Below are 20,615 nucleotides of genomic sequence, written 5' to 3' on the forward strand. Positions count from 1 at the left end.
TTTAACAAAGTTTTTGTGATATATAAATTGTATATAGTAGTTAAATTTTTAATAAATTATTTTAAAACATGTAAATAATATTCTGGATTTTATTATAAAAATCATCTATAACTATTGATATTTTTAAGAAACTATAAAATTAAATTTAAAATAAATATTAAAATAATAGATTCAAAGAAGTATGCTTTTAAGAAGACTAAACATATAAATAAAGATAAAAAGAGAATGGGTTGTGACATTAGGATTAGTTTAGGACATTATAAAAAACTATACATGCTTGAATCTCGTTAAAATAGTAGCAAAAATGGTGTCTGCCAAACTTTTCTTTGTTTCCCTAAAAGACTTTATATAAGTTACATCTACAATTTATCATTCAAAATGGTTCAATAAATTATGGTAAAATTTCTTTTTCTTAAATTATTTTTAGTCTCAAACCTTCGGTCTAGGTAGGTATGTCTCGACCTTCAATCTAATTCAATCCGTCTTGAATAAGAATGTAAAAAAAAATTACGGATAACTGCGAATAAAAGCTGAAACGTGTAGGAAATAAATATTGTTAAAAGATACATGTGGGTAACGAGTACGAGTATTTTTTATACATGTATGTTAACAGGACGGGTATGGGTATACTAGTATTTGTACCCTTAGATACACGTACCTATTATATTATAATTTAAATTAAAAAAATTAAAAAACATGATTAAAATTCTAAAACATTGATTTTGAATAAGTTATTTTTTATCAATTGGTTTTAAAAAATCTTCATTGATTTGTAAATTATCATTCAACACTATTTAAATTAGTTATTTGGACTTTGTTTGAAATTTATGTTATATATTATATTTTATTTGAACTTATGGTTAAAATATGTTGTTAAATACTTTTTTTTTTTGTAACTACCCGCGGGTACCCATGGATATTGAAAAAATATGCGGATATTATCATAACGAATACTCGCAAGAATATGAAGAGGAGTACGAAGGTGATATTTACTCAAGGGGTAGGGTACATAGGATCTACTATTCATACTCTACCCACCCTATTAATATCCATAGTCTTGACATTTGATCTAGGTTGGTCTATCTCTATCTTCAACCCAATCTAACTTAAAATTTATATTAAAAAATCTAGATTTTCCATATATTAAAAGAATAGATATTAAATAAAGAGTTATATAAAATATAAATCAAATTAAAATTGCAGATTTAATAAAATAAATCTTAAATGGATTGAATCTTTAATAAAATGTATTTTAAATGGATTACATCTTAGCAAAAGTTGATGAGTTTGACATAAATGGATTTTTTTTTTCCATATGCTTAGTTAAATGTTTAAATTTCAATTTTAGTTTTTAACTTCTATTTCTTTTAGTCTCTCTTTTAAGTATAAAATTTTATTCTCTTGATTTTAGTATGCGTAAAATATCAATATTTAATTTTAATTTTTCTTGTAAAATACTGTTTTTAGTTTCCTAATGTTCACTAAAATAGATCAATATAATTTATTTTTATAAATCTTTAAGATTTTTTTTCATCGACACTACCATTATATTATAACATCAATACGTGTCAAAATATAACTATTTCTAAGAGTATTTCTTAAAATTAGTGACAAGTTGGTTGAATAGTATATGTAAATTGATGTAAAGTCTTCAACTATTATATTAATTTTTACTTATAAAAGAAATTAGTGAAAAATTAAACAATTCATTCAAGAATGATATAGTAAAAGATTTTATGAATGTTTACATTTTTCATAAAAATGAGTTTTATTTCCATTAGATCATTAATGAGAATTTGAGAAATGTTGTAAAACATCGTTCCTTGGTGGGTAATACGTGAGATGTTGAAAAATGGAGAAATTTTACTTAAATCAACCACACATATTATATACTTTATATTGAAGTTCAAATCAATAAGCTATTAATCCCACAATGTTTTTAAAACAATATATTTATAGAATAATTTGTATAATATATTTATTTGATTTTACACTTTTATCTCTTTATTTGATATATATATATATATATATATATATCATTATACAAATTTATATTTTATAAATATTATTTCTTCAAAAAATAAGAAATGTAATTTGAATATGGTATGAACGTGGTTTTACTACAACTTGAGCATACTTAGCAACTTACTATAAAGCTATGATAAAAACAAATTAAGTTTATGACTAATATCAAACATTATAAATGTAGAAGAATATATGCTTTTTTGTTTTTAGTTCAATATTACAAGAAGAATTGCAACTCATGGTTCACTACATTACATAAAATGTATGTATATATTAAAGAAAGCACAAACCGACCATTATGTGTTCTTCAAATAAAATTGAATTCAGTTTTTTAAAATCTCAAGTTAACATAACTGTAAAATTTTATAGTAGTTATTATCACCGTAAGATCGTGTGACAATTAGTAGTACAATTATCTCGGCTAAAAATCATTAAATATGTAATAACTCACTAAAATTAATAAGATTTTTAAAAGTTGAATAACAACTATTAATTCATTAAGAAATTTCTTGCCTCACGTTTGCACTGCTACTATTGTTAGAAGAAACGTTAGAAAAATTCAACACCAATAGATTAAAAGTATTTCAAATAAGAAAGTCAAGCATCGCTTTCAATTTAAAATCTTAATACTAAAAAGAAACATTATCGATCGACAAAATTCGTGGAATTATCAAAATTCGTAAATAAATCAAAATTATCAATAATAAAATTTTGTCAAAACTCACGATTAAGCTCAACTCACCTTTGAAGAGAACTCTTAAGAATCTAAGAATGAGTTGAAAATCCAAATTAAGTAGAAATGAGAAACTTGAGTGGCATATAAAAAAAACCCACAAGCAATAAGTCTTAAACTTTTGATTTAAAGGTAATTTTATGTTATCTTATATAACTTGTTCATAACTCACTTATGTTGAATCTCACTAAGTTATGTTTATTCATGTAGAAAAGTTTTAAGAGAAACACATAGAATAAATACATTTTAAAACCAATGTTATTTTATGTTCACTCATTTCTTTGAAACTTATTGTTTAAGTTTGGTTTAAATAAGCCCTTCAAGTTTAGTTTAACCCAAAGGATGTATAGAAGAAAAATATAAAAAAATAAAAAATAGTAAGGAGCTACCAAAGTACTTGTGAGATGAGGCTATGAAAGCAGCTACTTACATCTTGAACCGATGTCCATAAAAAAGGTTGAAAGGAGTGATTATAAAAAAGCATGGTCGAAAAACAAACCTAGCCTAAGTCATTATAGAGTGTTTGACTTGACCTATTATAAACATGTTTTTAATCAATTAAGGAGAAAGCTTGATGACAAAGGAGAGGAGATGACATTGTTAGGATATCATCAAACTAGAGGCTACAAGTTGCTTAATCTGACTAGTAAGCAAATTTTGTATGTAGAGATGTCATATTTCGTGAATCAAGAAGATAAGATTGGAAGTCAAGTTCAAATGATGGATGCAATTTTGTTTTCATAGATTTCAAGAATGCTAAAAGTGAGCAGAATAAAAAATTTGATTTAGCAAGAGGCATAATTATATCTTCTATTTATATAAGATTTCAAAGGAACAATCAAATTATTAGCAGGTTCAAAGGTTTCAAATTGAAACTAGATGTAAATGTCAATGAAGATGGTGATATTCTTCTTTATTTACTAAGTGAAATGAAATATGCTAAACGCTTTGACTCAAGTTTGTCTCTTGTTTTATCTGCATTGAACATTAAATTTCTCATTAAAGTAATATCAAATATTCCAAAGTCAAATTATTTGTAATTTTTAAAGGTATTTTTCTCCACATTAACATGAAATAAGTGTCCTGAAAAGGAATGTAAACTAGTAATTTTAGCCTTTGCATTGAGTTGATGTGTGAACTTGAGATGATTAACTTGGGAGCCTTGTCTTATTTCTTGGGTTCCAAATTTATTAAAGTGATTTGATGAATAATAATGCATCAACATCAATATGTAATAGAAACACTAAAGAGATTTAACATCATGAATTGTAATTTAACATTCACTCCATCAAAATTTAGTTTAGTTCTCAAGAAGAAACAGAGTGATAAATATTTTGACCAAATATAATATACAAATTATTAGTTCATTATGATATCTTTATCACATAAGATCTGATATCAGGCTTGCTTTTGGTTTTATATCTTGATACATGTTTGAAACCTACTATATTTCATCTTCTCACCACTAAAAGAATTTTGAGATGTATTAAGGGACAATTGAGGTATGTATTTTTTTTCTATAATAATAAATCAAGGGAGGAGATGAAAGGCTTTGGCTATATCAATACAAACCATGATTTATATTCTTCATCAAAAGAGCATTGATATTGTGGAGTTCAAAGAAGGAACCCTCAGTGGTCTTCTCAACTTGTGAAGTTGAGTACATAATTGTTGTTATATATGTGTGCTTGTTAGATAATATGGTTGGAAAAACTTTTGCAAGAGGTAAGGGTAAAAAAGATAGAAAGTGTTAAAAAGTGGACTTTAAGCCTAACTCAATCCTACAAAACTAATTTGTAAGGTGAGGTTTGCTACCCGCTATTGAGAGATTTTTTGTTTATTGAAACTACCATGATATTCGTTATGGGCCACTCATTAATGTATAATTTTATACTTGATATGTATATGTCTCGACGTGAGAGGGTTTGTTAGAAGTATAACATTGACTAGATATAAGACCAATTTATGGTATAAAAAAGGATGCAAACTTCACCTTATAAGTCAGTTTTGTAAGGTTGAGTGAGACTTAAATTCCATTTCTTAATAGAAGCTTGAAGTTACTCATCAACCTTATATCTATTATTAGTTTATCAATGAACCTTGTAATAGATGAGAGAAGCAAGAACATTGAGACAAAGTTTAATTATCCGATAGATAAACTAAATTGCATAAGATTGAAGTTGATATAGTATTGTATTCATAATCAAATTGTCAATGGTTTAGCTAAACCAATAAAAGAAGAGCAATATTGATTTCTAATTGATCAATTTTGTAAAGCATAATTAAGAGCATGTCTTGACTTCGTTATTTTATTTGTTTTCTGGTTTCATTCCTGATTATATAAATATTGTTTCTTTTAAATAAATACAAGCATTTTTTTACATTCTAATACTATGAAATTTGTTGTTTGCGTTGGAATTTATATACAACAAATAGGTTTATAGCGATATAAAAGTAAAAAAAAAACTCAAAAACTTATTCTTTTAAGTTTTGAATTAAATATAATATGATATTATTTTATACAAATGATTACCACATATTAACAAAAAGTTATATAATATTTATACCCTTTAAATTATCCAATATTGTAATTTATATTGATGAGTGATTATCCTAAAATACAAAGGGATAAGTTAATCAATACACTGATATGATTGATATCATTGTATAATTCTTAACCTCGAATTATGAAAGAGACAAACAATCTATAATTATTAATTATTAAATTTTGATGGACATATATTATAAAAAAAAAATATCATTCTCGGTAATTCGAGTTTACTAATGGATTACTGATGATAAAAAATAGTCAATAAAATGGTCGTCGATAAATTTTACCGACAAATCGTGAAATTCTTTAGTAGTGATTGGCCTCCTCGATAAATATTGCCATTTTCTTCCTTATCTCCTTAACTCCTCCTTTTCCTCTTCCTCTTCCTCCTCCTTTTCCTCCCCCTTTAATTTTGATCGCCACACTTGACAAGCCACCACCACTGCCACCAAGCCACCACATCCTCCTCATTCTCATTCTCCTCCTCCTAGTTCCCTTTTTCTTCTCTTCTACTCATCCATCTTTTCTAAATCTCATCACAATTAGCAAAATATTTCCCGCTTATTTACTTGATGAATTTACCAATATTTATCAGTAATAGGAATCATAAATTCCCAACGAACTTGACCATTAAATGTTAAATTAGATAAGTCTAATATATGGTAACCAAGAGGGGGTGTGGAGGAGGGGTGAATTGGTATTTCAAGATTTTTTGTATTTTGAAAGATTCTTGAAATTCTTTTCAATCTTTATCAGATTTGTTAATCAATTAACCTTTGCTATTATAATGGATTACTTCCAACAATTAAGAATCACAAGAAAGATAAAGAGAAAGAGAGAAGGCCACAATTTTTATACTGGTTTGATTCAAGATGAATCTATATCTAATTTCTCCTAAGCAATCAAAGCTTAGAATATTTCCTCTAAATTAATAGAGTACCAAGAATTACAAGATCACCTAAATAATTCTAGATTCTATTGACACAAAGAACTTATTCAGTAATAAAGAACTCTCCCTAAGTGCAATGCTTCACACAATTGCAACTAAACATTCACCTACACAGTGAATAACGATGTAAAGAAATGTAATTCAAAAAGAAGTGGAACGAGTACATCTATTGTTGTGAATAAATCATAATTGGTCCCTAATGCCAAGCTTGATCTCCCAAGATTAAATCCATCCTTAATCTCTATGAACACCCAATAGAGTAATCTCTTAAGAACTTAAGAATTCTCTTTTCTCAATCTTTCAATTTAGGTTTTTGATTTTGTGTTTAAAAAGGAAGTCTAATGGTGAGATTAAAGGATTAGGATATTTATCTAATCGATTATCATGATGGAATTTTTATTGTAGTGACTACAGTGCATATTATAATTGATTAGATAAGTTGCTAATCCATTAAGGAATTAACACTTATATTTATATAATTCAGGATTGGATTAGTTGATCTATGTAGTTCTAGGCTTGACTTCATTGACCCTAAGCAAGCACTATCTATTCAAATGAAAGATTAAGCTTATTACTAATGGTAGTGCTTAAACATGTTAGTTTTGTACATCATCAAAACTTCATTTGAGTGAGTAAGTTCTCCTTTTCAACATCAAATATTTCTCGATAATACAAATTCTAATTTATCGATGAACTTGGCACTTAAATATATTTCCAATATAAATATTCATTAGTAATACAAATTCTAATTTATCGACAAATTTTACTAATAAATTTTATCGACAAATTTGTTATTAATGGAAGTATCTACAAATAATTTAAATTTAGGTTTATCAACAAATTTATTTTCTTCAAACTCATCTATAAATACAAAAAATTATACTAACAAAAAATTATACTAGCGAATGTTCATAAAGGTTATCAAAATAAAACTAACATATAATATTTGAATACCAAGTCTCTAAAATATTAAAAATACTAAATATCCTAAAACTACAAAAAAAAATCTTTAATTAAAAATTGATTTTAGAAAAAAAAATAATTAGTCAACATACAAATTTATAAACTAAAAATTAGTAATATTTAAAATAATTTTTATTATAAATAAAAAAATTATAATTGATTTGTGAATTATATTCTAAATTGGTTTGTGAATTAGACATTATATATAATAAATTTGGTCATAGACACATTGATATCAATACTGACGTGTGGTAGTGTCCTCTTATGTGTCACATCATGAAATCTGAGACATTACAAAATAATTTTGTAAAATAATTAAAAAGAAAATTTCAAACTAACATGTAAGATGACTTTAACACTATTTATAAAATATTAAAGAAACAACATAATTAAATCAAATTTTTCAAAAATTAAAACTTAAATCGAAACATAAACAAAAATAAAACCTACCAAGCATTTTTTAAGAAAAAAGTAATCGAATCTAAATATTTTAAGGAAAGTTTTAGTAATTATATATGCTTTTTATTTCTTTTAAGAAGAAGTGACCATAAAAAAATATGTTTCACCCCAAATGGAATTGTTTAATCTTTCATGCTGTGTTACTCTGCACAGCAAGCTCCATCCTTCAAGAAAATTGTCATTATTCTGACAACCATTTATTGTTTCTGTCTTTTTTAGTTTGCAGTATCTTTTGTGATTTCCTGGAATAAATATTACTTCAAAGACATCCACCAATATTAATAATATTTATTTATTATTTTCATTTCTATTTCTTTTTATATTTGTTTATATATTAATATTATTAATTAATTAGCGTCAACTTTTAAAATTAAGACGCATTTTCCGTAGATAGAATGTCCCACCTAAATATATTCTTCATAGTACCAGGCCTGATATAGTATATTATTTTAATTAATTTTTAAATTGACAACATATTAAAATTCTTTTAAAACTAAACTATATTTTTTTGACTCTATTTCAATTTCAAGGACAACCAACTAATATAAGATGATATTCATTTAAGAACATTTTGTTAATTACACTTTTTATTTTAATAAAATGAATGGCAGATTTAATGATAATTAATTAAGAGTAATGAAATTTACTAATTTATATTTATAAATGTATAAAAAATAATTATTAAATAATTCTGAATTCATCGTGATAATATTGAAAAACGATCAAATATCATTTAATTATTGCTTTTATATATATATATATATATATATATATATATATATACGGATCATCTAAATTTAAGACTTAAATTTGATATTTTCTATAAATGTAAATTGATATAATTTATTAAACAAATCTCATATTTACCGTTATAATACTAAATCCTATAAGAAAACTACATTTTGTACTATTTTATTAATAAAATGAACTTATATGTACACTAAATTTGTAAGAAATAAAAAATACAAAAGAAATGTTATTTGTAAAATAGTATGAATAAATAATTATAGAAAAAAAAGTGGAAACACAAATACAGGAATCTATAGAATTCTTTTTAATAAAAATCATTTTTTCCCACTTTTCTCCAAAGTGTAGAATAACCTTGTATGGACTAGTTAAGAGAAGAAAAGAAAAGAAAATGATAATCAAATAATATCAACTAGAATGATTATTGTATTTGAGTAGTAATAAAACCTCTATTTATTCCATTTTAGATGACTAAATAACAACAATTAGAATAATTTACTTAATCACTGAGTTAACAACTGAATAATAGTTGAATTCTCACTTAATATCTAAACACAATATTATATGATGATTTTGTTAACTTTAAAATAAATTTTCATAATTAGTAAACACTTTCTTATAGTAAGATTTTACTGAAAAGGAAAATAATCAAACTTTAAAATCCAGCAGTATATGATATATATATATATATATATATATATATATATATATATATATATATATATATATATATATATATATATATTTTAAACATCAGCAACACGAGCAAGTATGATTCATTGTTTCTTTTTTTGGTACACTTTCACTGTTGAAAAGTGATTTTATTAATGAAACATATTTAGCAAAAGAAAACCTCTTAAGACATGTCCTTTTGTACAAAACACTGGTCTGAGAATATTGCATAGATTGGAGGGTTTCGCCTTTGTCACCATAGACTTCACGAATCTTTGATTCCTCAGCGTGGCTCTCATGGCTACCACCTTTCATACCCAACCTTTCTATTTTATATCCAAATTCCAAAACCCACCCACCGGACAAGAACTGTTCCAAAACAAAAACAAACACACTGACGCAGACACCTTCTCACAACAATAAACAACATTAAAAGAAAAAAAAAGAAAACTAGTGTGTCATTTAATACCACTACACTGTTTACAAGGACAGAAAATCATCACACAAAGAAAAAAGAATATGTAAATATATACATAAGTAAGAAACAGTAATCAAGCAACCTCAGCCACAGGACAGAACACTATGTCTTTTCCTCTCTCTCTCTTTCTTTTTTTAAGGTTCTCTCTCTTGGTTCCCTGCCTCAACTGAAAACGACTGCAAGTAACCTGTGGTCTCCTTCTATTTTATTTATTTATTTATTTTTATATAATTTAACAATAAACATCCTTATTATTTATTAAATTATTAATAATATTGATACACCGACTTCATCATCAAACAAACTCACCCTCTTCTTTCTCTATATAAACACCCTTTCTTTCTCTCTATCTTCTGCTTCACTTTTATCTATCTCTCTCTCTTCCAAATTTTGCATCTTTCTCTCTCACTCACACCAACCATGGTGGACCTTCAAACCGTTTGCTGCATGTGTGGTGACGTTGGCTTCCCTGACAAGCTTTTCCGCTGCAGCAAATGTCGTCACCGATTCCAACACTCGTATGTGTGCTCTCTCAGATTCTCTCTTCTTCGATCATCATCATCCAACACCATACATGCATCATCTTTCTTTATCATCATGTCATCAAAAGGGATACCTCTAATTTCATGACAGTTACATGTAACTGCATCACTTCTTTATCTGATTCTCTGATTCTCATTCTCACCATCATGCATATATATATATATATGAACATGTACATAGTCATCAAACACATACATGCACTGTTAATTCTTGTAACTTGATCAATCTTTGTATAGGTATTGTAGCAACTACTACCGGGAAATGGTTGAGATTGAGATATGCGATTGGTGTCAAAGTGAGAGGAGAAACTACACAAGACATCATGGTAATTCGAAGAAATCGGTGGCCGGAAGTCACAGCGGAGGGACGAGTCGATCGGAATATTCCGGTGAGAAGATCAAGCAGCATGAGGAGAGTGGTTCGAGCTTGGAGAAGGGGAAGGGTCCTGCTCCTTCACCAAGACCCTCCACACGAAGGTACAAGCTTCTCAAGGATGTAATGTGTTGAAAAAGGAAACAAGAAACAAAGACATCCTTAAGCGGCAAGAGAATAGAGTATATATACTATCAGTGTTTCTTAGGCTTCTCAAAAGGGTTTAATAATCTAGTTTAGTAATAAGTTTATAAAAATAGTAGTAGTAGTAGCTTTGTAAACACTTTGCTTATGCGTGTTCTCTACTTGTTTTTTCGTTATATAATAAGTGTCCCTTTTGTGAATAGAAGAAGAAGCACGAAGCTTCAAGTTGAATGTATTAGCAGTCACAAAAATCTACTTATATATGATGTTAGTTTCGACTCAATTATTGTTTCTGCAGAAAAACACAAACACAGATTCTAGTATTTTTTCATGCATGTGCATCCTTCTCTTATACATGTTTTCTGATGTAATGCATGGTACATATGAAGAAGTAGCTTTCAGTGCATGACATTTGGAACTTGTGAAGTGATGGAGAAATTATATATTTTATGGAATCCAAATTCCAGACGGAAAGGTTTAATTAAGTTGACACATTGGACATATACACGTACAAGAACTTATTAAGTACTCTCTGGACTGAGACACCAGAAAAAGAAAGTAAAAAGAAAGTAAAAAAAAGAAGTGATTTTTTAATAAATATAGAAATTCCCGAAGTAATTTAAGAAAGAAAATTGATTTAATCTGGATAAGGGATATCCATAGATGTGAAAGAGAGTTTTGACTATGGTGATAGGGTTGAATTGAAACACCTATTTGCTTAGTTAGTCTAAATTGAATGCACTGGTTTTCCTTTTGGGAGAAGAATTCAGAGTACCTGAAATCTGCAAACTTTTGCAGATTCATTGAAGACCCTTTAATTGCTAGGCCCTCTCTATTATTGGCCATGTCAAAAGAAGATCAAGGGTCTCCATTTCAAAGTGGAGAACTCGTACCTTCAAAGTTTTTTTTTTTTTTTTTCTTTGATGATATATTATGTCACTGTTGAACATCTGTAAATATGGTAGCCATACTTGCAGGCTAGAACTTTTTGGATTTTGTTTTACTAATATTTGGAAGATAAAAGAAGAAAAAAAAAAGTGTGATGATTCATGAAGTTAGTGATGAATAGAACTGGGTCTCGTTATTTTGTGGTGGTTGTTTTTAGACCATACATTTTGATCACGATAATATTTCCTTACAAGTTTGGACAGTACTGAGTAGGAGTTTATGAGAAAAATATCTCCAAAGTACACACAAGTTGATAAGGCTTTTGTATCCACTGTGTCTGTTTTGACTATTTACTAAAAAACAAGAAATTATCGTCATCGTATACGTTCCTTAAACTATGTTTCTCTATGTTATCTTCTCAGTTTCCCCACCCATATGAATTACTGTTCAACTATATGTCCATCTAAAATATCTGAATATATACACACTTTTAAACATTAAAGTTTTTCAACCAAATTCTTGAAATATAGTAAAAGAAGAGAAACAAATGTTGTTTGAACAGGACATTTTGTCACTCACTTGTCTTTATTATTTTCGCATCTTACTAAAACTTTTGAATTTTTTACGTATTGTTTTACTATCATATATTTAGGCTTTGATGAAAGTCATTAAATAATGTGCGTTTATATTATATATTTTTTATCAACAATTATTTTACGTACATAGTTGTAATTGATGTTGATGCATGATTATTAAAGTTATTTAGTCCTAATAAGTCTTTGCACAAGCTTTTGTAATGAACAGAAGTTCTTTGAGAAGAGAACTTAATAATTAACTGTTAAAGTTATTCATAATTTTTCATCTAAAGCAAACTTTTTAAACTCTTAAACATTATGATTGAATGATAGTTTTTATTTATTTGAAAACTTTATACAATTTTTCATTGTAAATTGATAGAAAATAAAGTTGAAGAAGTGCGAGGGTAAAACTTAATAGCTACGAACAATTCATGTAGATCTTTATTTGACGACCATAATATGTACAAGTTTGCACCAGTTTTTAAATATTTGGTAGATTCCTATATGAAATAATTATCATGAATTACATTAAAACATGAGTAATGCTAAACAAATAAAATTTCTTTATCCAATAATAAATAAAATAAAATAAAATTTTTACTAGCAATAATACGAGGGAAGATAATAAAAATATTATTACTAAAGAAATCTGAATATTACAATTTTTGTGCTTCTTTAATTTATACTCTCTAATTTTGATCCTTTAATTTTTATAATTAAAGTCTTTAAAATTAAAAATTTATAATTTTTATCTAATAATTTATTTTTTTCATTTGAATATATATATATATATATATATATATATATATATATATATATATATATATATATATATATATATATATATATATATATCATGTATATTTATGTTATAGAAATAAAAAAAAAGTCAAAATTTTAATGTTGAACCAAATTTTGGATATTTTAAAATCCGAAACTAGAATTATAAATATTATAGTTGTGAACCAAGAATTAAATCAGATTAAACCATAAATTACCAAAATAATTATTTAAAAATGTATTTTTATGGTGTGTAATATTTATTTTTGTTTCAAAATTTTAGTTAGAATTGGAGAGGGAGAAGGAACAGTATACTTACAGTAACCTTAAGAAGAATTTGTGTGGTAGAAGCATGACTTATATATTTAGTTGTGTGTGAGCTTTTGGTTTGAACACTATTTACATAGTTGAATTTATTCAAAAGATAAACGTATAAGAATGAATAACAATACTGTGTCTATATCAATCTAAAATAGTCTATGAACAAAAACAGGATCAAATTTATATCATTGACAAAACATATATTTTTGTTAGTTTGCATCCATAACTTACAAATAGAATAATATTACTTAACAGGAGATTAAATTAAAGTAATTAAGTGAGAATCTGATTTTAAAAACATAGGTTTGAAGCGACTACCTAGGTACATTTAAGTGAGTTGGTCGTATTAGGGAACAACCTACATGCATCCTAGGAAAGGTCGCCATAATGTTCTGACAATGGTGACGGTTTTCTTAAGTATATCGAGGAAGAAACAGCGTTTTAAGTCTTCTCTGTATCACCGACGATTTTGCCTTGAAATGTTAAATTATGGTGGACACGGTTATGTTATTGCAGCATGTTTCAACCACGTAATTGGAGGTAGCCTTACACAATAGATAAGAGTAGTAGAAAACTTAATCGTCTTGCTTCTCTGCACTCCAATCATAGCAACTTACATAAATTGCTGATAACATGCAAAAGTGAAAATTATGATTTCTTTTATGCTAGAGTCATGTCATGGTAAGTAACTCATACCTAATTTTCTTGGAAACAAAACCATGGAGGAACTTTCATTTATGCTCTCGTGAAGATAATTTATGTATATAAAAAATATCTAATTTTGGTTGAAAAATTTGATTCAAAACAACATCAAATAAAATTTATTTTTTATTTCAAGTGAACATTTTAAATTAATTAACTTTTGAGAGAAAAATAATAGTATGTTTGGATGAAACAATTCAAGAGACTAATTTATTTATTTGGAGAATTTGAAATTCTTTTATCTTGTGTTTGGACGAAGTATTTCAACAATGCTGAGAAATTGAAATGTTGAAATGCATTGTATTTGAATTGCTTGCAACTAAATTTTCTTTATTTTCTAAATAACTTGTTTGGATAAAGAAATTAAAATAACTTACATTTCAATTTCTTGTTTAGATAAAATAATTCAATTTCTTGTGTGATAAAATTTCATTTTAGGTTTAATTATGTTTTGAGTTCATGATAAATTTGGAAACGGGCTCGACGATCCAAATGGGTTAGGCCGACCCAACGACTAGCCGGGCCAAGAAACCCAAACGGGATAGGTTGGGTCGGCCCGACGATCCAAACAAGCCTGACCAGCCTGACAGCCCATACGGGTCGGTTATGCTGGTTAAGTTCGTTGACCCAACTCGTCTAGGTCGTTGGCCCGGCTTGGCCCCACTAGGTCATCGGGCCCGCCTGATCGATATGGGTTGTTGGACCTGTTTGTGTCATCAGGCACACTTGGCAAGTCTGTGTCGTTGGGCCGACTCGACCTAGCAAGATCGTCGGGTCGATCGGTATCGCTTGGGTCGTCGAACTGGTCGGGCCCGTCTAGGTCATTGGGTCGATCGGGCTAGACTAGGTCATCAGGTCGGTCGAGCCCGACTAGGTCATTGGGCTGGTCAGGCTTGTCAGGTCAACAGGTCGGTTGGGTTGTTGGACCTACTCGACACGTCTGGGTCGTCAGGCCCGCCCGACACCTCGAGGTCGGGCTGGCCCGCCAAACCTGTGTGGGTCGTTGGGCTCACACGTCTTGCTTGCGCCATCGGACTCGCTGACCCGTCGTCCTTGTCAGGTCGATTCAACCCGTCTTTGTCTTCAAGCCAACCCGACTTGTTTGGGTTGTCAATCCCATTTAGGTCGTCGAGCTCGCTCATATCGTTTATGTCGTCGAGCCAGCCTAATCTGTTTGGGTCCTTGGGCCAACTCGACACATCTTGGTCACCAGGCCCGTCGGGCGGTGTGGGTTGTCGAGCTTGAATGGCCTGTTTGAGTTGTCAAGTCCGCGGTGTCATCAGGTCACCCCGGTCCATCTAGGTCTTTAAGCTGCTTCGATCCGTCTATATGTCTAGTCAGCCCAACTTGTCATGGTTGTCGGGTTTGTTGGGTCCGATTGGGGTTGAGAGTGTGAGGTTGAGTGACAAGTCTTCTAATTTAGCTAATTGAAATACTTCAAAAAAAATGCATGCATTTTAAATGCTTTTTAATTTCTCTATCCAAACAAAGCTTTTCATTACAAAGAATTTCAAATTCTTCAAATAAATAAATCACCCTCTTGAATTGCCTCATCCAAACACACCATTAAGGAAAATGACATGTTTGGATGAGAAAATTAAAAAAAAATGAAATTGAATAATTTTAAGAAAGTATTTCAAATAACTAAAATAGTACAATTTGAAATTCACTCAAAAAAGAAAGAAATTGAAAATTTTCAAGTTGTGGAATTGCTCATTGGTTAGAACAAGAAAAGTCTATAGGTCCAAAAAATCGAGTCGAGCTGGGCAAAAGGTCGAGATGAGTCGGTTCGAATCAAAGGTCAAGTTAGGTCTAGCCAGGCCAAAGCTCAAGCCGGACCGAGTTGGAAACAAAGGTCGAGCCGGACCGACCTAGGTCGAGCTAGACTTGGAAGAATCGAAGGACAAGTCGAGTCGGACAAATGTCAAGATAGGTCGGCCCAACTTGTGCCGAAGGTCAAATAGGGCCTTGTGGCAAAGGTTGAATCAGGCCAAAGGTTGAGTTGAACCAAAGGTCGAGCCGGGTTTAGCGATAGGTCGAGCTCGGTTGAGCCGAAGGTCGAGTCCGGTTGGGCTGAAGGTCGAACCAAGTCTGATCGTCGAAGGTCAAGCTGGACCACGTCGCGCTAGGTTGAAGGTCAAGTAACGTTAGGTCGAGTCAATCCGAGACCAAAGGTCGAGCTAAGCTTAAGGTCAACTTGAACCAAAAGTCAAGACGACTCGTACCAAATTGAAGCTCCAGCTAAGTTAGTTAGACTTAAATGTAAAGTTGAGTTCGCCGTAAAGTAAAAATTAAATTACTTCATCCAAACTAATTATTTAAGAAATGAAGAGAATTCAATTGTAAGTAATTCAATTACCAGGTATTTAATTAATCTAAGATCAAGAGTTCAAGTTTTATATCGAAACTTCCAAAATCCATAATATTTGGAATTTATATCCAACATTAAATTATGTTGGGTTTGGATGAGTAATTTAGAATGGTAATTTATTTATTTGAAGAATTTAAATTTCTTCATACTAAAATGTCTTGTTTGGATAAAATAATTAAAAAGAAATTCAAATTTAATTTTTTTAAAGATATTTCAAATGAGTAAAATATAAGAATTTCAAATACCCTCAAAAGTATAAGAAATTTGAAAATTGACCCCTTTTCACTCCACTATCACTCCACCTACAAGAAAATTAGTATTGGATTGAATACTAGAGATGTCAAAGTGGGTCAGAACCCATGGGCCAACCCGACCCATCACAAGTTTGGGCCGGGTTGGGTTGAAATTTTCTTAAAAATTTCAGTACGAGTCAATCTTTTACCCGATCCATCAAGAACCCGACTCACTCGAGTTGGCTCACCAACCCACTTGCAGATAAAGGGCCACACAATTTTTTTTGTATTTGGGTTGGGTTGAGCTGTCACTTTTTGTCCAACATATTGGGTTGACAAATGCAAAACTAATATTTTTGTGATTTTGGTTTGTATTTGGGGTTTAACATTACTTTGGATTGCCTTGGGATTGTATTAAAGTTTATTTAGATTTTAATAACAAGTATAAATTAGGTTTTTTTTTATTGAAGAAAAAATTTGTATTTTTTTAATTAATGAGCCAACTTGTTTAACCCACCAACATGTGGTGGGTCGGCTTGGGTTCAAATTTTTTTGGCTCCTTAATAAGTGAGTCGGATTGGGTTAGCTCACTAAGTGACCAACCCATGGTGTGTCGAGCCAGGTCGGGCCATGTGGCCTATTTTGACAGTTGTAGATGATGAGCTGAGTCGGGTCTGGCCAAAGTCGAGTCGAGTTGACTTGGGTTGAAGGTCATGTCGAGTCAGCCCGTGCTAATGGGCGAGCCGAGTCAGTCATGGACAAAGTAGAGCCGAGTCCACCTAGGTCGAAGTTGAGCTGAGTTAGCCTGGATCGGACCGAAGGCTAAATCGAGTTGGCCCTTGCTGAAGGTTAGGCTTAGTCTGCTCATGTTGAATCTTTGGTTGTCAACCTGAATTGAAATTCAAGACGTGTCGTCCTAAATTGAAGGTCAAACTAATTTAACTCGAGCTCAAGAATAAAGTTGAGTGTGCCTTAAGATATAAATTGCATTTTTTATTCAAATAAGATGGAAATCTAAGATATTTCAATGATTTTATCCAAACAAACAATTTAAGATAAAAAGGGAATTCAATTACAAGTAATTCTTATTATATGTATTTCAATTTCTTGGAATTGTTGAAATTCTTCAACCAAACACAAGGTAAGAGATTTGAATTAGATATGATAATGTGAGGTTAATAAAGTAAAAATTTACTTTCTTCTTTATTTTTGTATTTAATAGATAATTCCTATCGAGGAATGAATATATCTATATATGTGTTTGTATATGTCGATTTACTATTTCCAAATTAATTAATACAAAAATTACAAATGATACAAAAAAGTATGATTTTATTAAGTATTCAATGTTAAAAGGAAATTCATATTTTTTTTTCTCCAATGTCAAATATCAACTAGAAGATTATAATATTATAAATGTCAAATGAGAGTACCAAATAACAATGTAATGGTTAAATAATTACATAAAAGTGTAAAAATATAAAGTGTGTGTCTTATAAATTAATTACCAAACTAATGACATAAAAGTTAATATAAGTTTGTTAGATTACAGTACACATATTTGTACCTTATGCCCATATCCACCATTTTATTGTTCCAAAAATTAATTAATTTTAAAAAAATAAAAATCACAACAAAGAAAATATATTATCAAGTATTCAATGTCAAAAGGATATACATTTTTTCCTACCAATAATTAACTCAAACAAATTTACCGCATAACATTAACCACACAAATAGAGATTTTTGATAATAGAGAATCTGTAGTTTTAAACAATACAAGGAACATAGAAAGAGACGTACAAGAACACACAAAATTAACGTGGTTCAATGCCACATGGATAAATTTGCTCCATGTAAAACAAAAATTGGGACTGAATATAATCAAAGAATAAATATAGAGACTGAATTGAATATAAGACATTGATGTTTGACAGTGACATTGACATGATGTGTCATTGACAATGTCATGTGACATGACACTAACACATGGAGAAATTAAAAAAAAAACTACGAAGTGGCACGTCATAGGTCTTTAACGCCGTTGGTTCAAAAATAATGGAAATGATCTAATTTAATCAATTTTTCAAAGAAAAGAACTTAATTGAACAAAAATAAATAAATAAAGGGACTTACTTGAATCAATTCAAAATAATTGGGATCAAAAGACTAATTTAACCATTTATTAATTAATTTTAACAAGTTCAACAAATGGACGAATTGGGTTCAGATCTTGCTTATTGTATACTAATTCTCTCTTATGTGTCCATAATGGAGAAGGTAGTTTCCATTAGATCATGAGAAGAGTCGAATGTCAACTACGTTCTAACTCTCTATTGTATGTCCAGTTGAAGAACCTAACAATTTATGCAGTTTATGAAAAGTGTTAAGTGAAAAAACTCATTTCTTATTCTTCTTTGTAACAAAAAAATGAATTTAACGTTATACCAAATTCAATTTAAAATATGAAAATATTATGTTAACATTTTTTTCTTATATATTATTTAACTTATTTTCTCTTTCTAAATTCAAAGAATAACATAATAATTATGAAGAAGTTCAATGTTTTTAACTAAATCGACTCAATTTCAAAATTTATGAGGTAGTTATAAATATTTTATATTTAGGATAGAAGTAAACACACTATTTTCTTTGAAACTCCAAAAGAGAGCACTCCTTATAAATGAAAGTTATTAATTTTTGTACATGCTTAAATTGTAGTACATTACCATAAAATTTGTGGTTTGGAAATAATTTTATTCAGTCCTTATAGTGGGGGCCAAATGTTCTTACCGGCTTTGGGTGAACAGTCTTCGAGGTAAAGCTAACTAGACGAGTGACGTGCAACTGAGCTCCAAGTCACAGAGAAAGGAAGTTCACCTACAAAGACTATATGCTCAAGTTCACCATGTTCTGTATATGTGTATATATAGGCTTCCTAGGACATAAACAATCAAATATATTTAACCAAATTATGTTACTCGAATATAATCAAGTATTATATCTTGAAGATATTAGATGATCAATTATTATATCGTAATATCTTGGAGATATTAGATAATGAGTTATTATATCATAATATCTTGAAGATATAATAGAATATGATAATAAATTATTATATCATTAGATATTAACTATAAATATGTTGAAAATATTTCATAATATCTTGGAGTATATATACTTAAAAGTTTTTTTTCTTTTGATAAATCATAGTATTATATATATTACAAATCATGATGAGAAGCGTCGTGAAATTTAAGTACAAGATAACTAGGATTCTTGCCCTAATTATTCATTAATTAGTTGAATACAATAAATGTTGGGAAATTAAACAAAATATGCGGAAGCGAACAAATTTCCCTCTATCTTTATAACATAAATAGGCTTAAGAAAAAAAGAATAAGATAGGAGAATAAATCCCAACATTTTTAGCTTGGAAAACTCACTCAAATATGATAAGAAAAACCACGAGACCAGTCCAGTATAAGAACTCCACTATTAAAGTATGATTACAAAATGATCTCTCTTATTAAGAGGATAACACACAAACTCACCCTTTGGATGGCTTACAACTATCTCACTAAGAAATGATGGAAATTCTCTTTTCTCTCTCAAATGATACTAAACTCACTATTACTTTTCAACTTATTAGTTGGATCACTCAACTACACTTGTGTGTCTGTAACTCCCTCAAGGCCCCTTATTTATAGTGAAGGCTTGAGGTTTCTAGATAAAGAGTGATAGTGAATATTAAAAGTTCTTCGCCTTTTCAAAGATGAATGTACATCTCTTTAAGAGTTAAAGAAAATAATTCCAAGACCTTGGAGAAAACATTTACTAGTTTCCATGCATAGGAATTACATCCCTTAATCAAGGAGGGATATATTTCCAACATTCTCCCCCTTCCCGACTTAATTCAGGGTATCAATAGTCCTATCAGATCAAGTGTTTCTTAACTGGTATCGTCTTAATTAACATGTTAGACCAATTATCATTTGTGTGAACCTTCTCCAACTTTAATAATCCATTATCCAAAGCTTTCCTTATCCAATGATAGCGAATATCAATATGATTTGAATGGGAATGATAAGTGGAATTCTTAGCTA

The 20,615-nt window shown here is 29.4% G+C and overlaps 1 protein-coding gene across 1 annotated transcript; it reads left to right on the forward strand.

Moving 5' to 3' along the window:
* Positions 1 to 9,873: 9,873 nt before the first annotated feature.
* On the forward strand, positions 9,874 to 10,919 carry LOC114166533. Its single transcript, XM_028051283.1, has 2 exons — positions 9,874 to 10,095; positions 10,357 to 10,919. Exons 1-2 carry the CDS (start codon positions 9,998 to 10,000, stop codon positions 10,625 to 10,627), a joined length of 369 nt encoding a protein of 122 aa, XP_027907084.1. The 5' UTR covers positions 9,874 to 9,997; the 3' UTR covers positions 10,628 to 10,919.
* The last annotated feature ends 9,696 nt before the right edge of the window (positions 10,920 to 20,615 follow it).

The sequence above is a fragment of the Vigna unguiculata genome, chromosome 10 (assembly GCF_004118075.2).
Source record: "Vigna unguiculata cultivar IT97K-499-35 chromosome 10, ASM411807v1, whole genome shotgun sequence".
Lineage (NCBI taxonomy): Eukaryota > Viridiplantae > Streptophyta > Magnoliopsida > Fabales > Fabaceae > Vigna > Vigna unguiculata.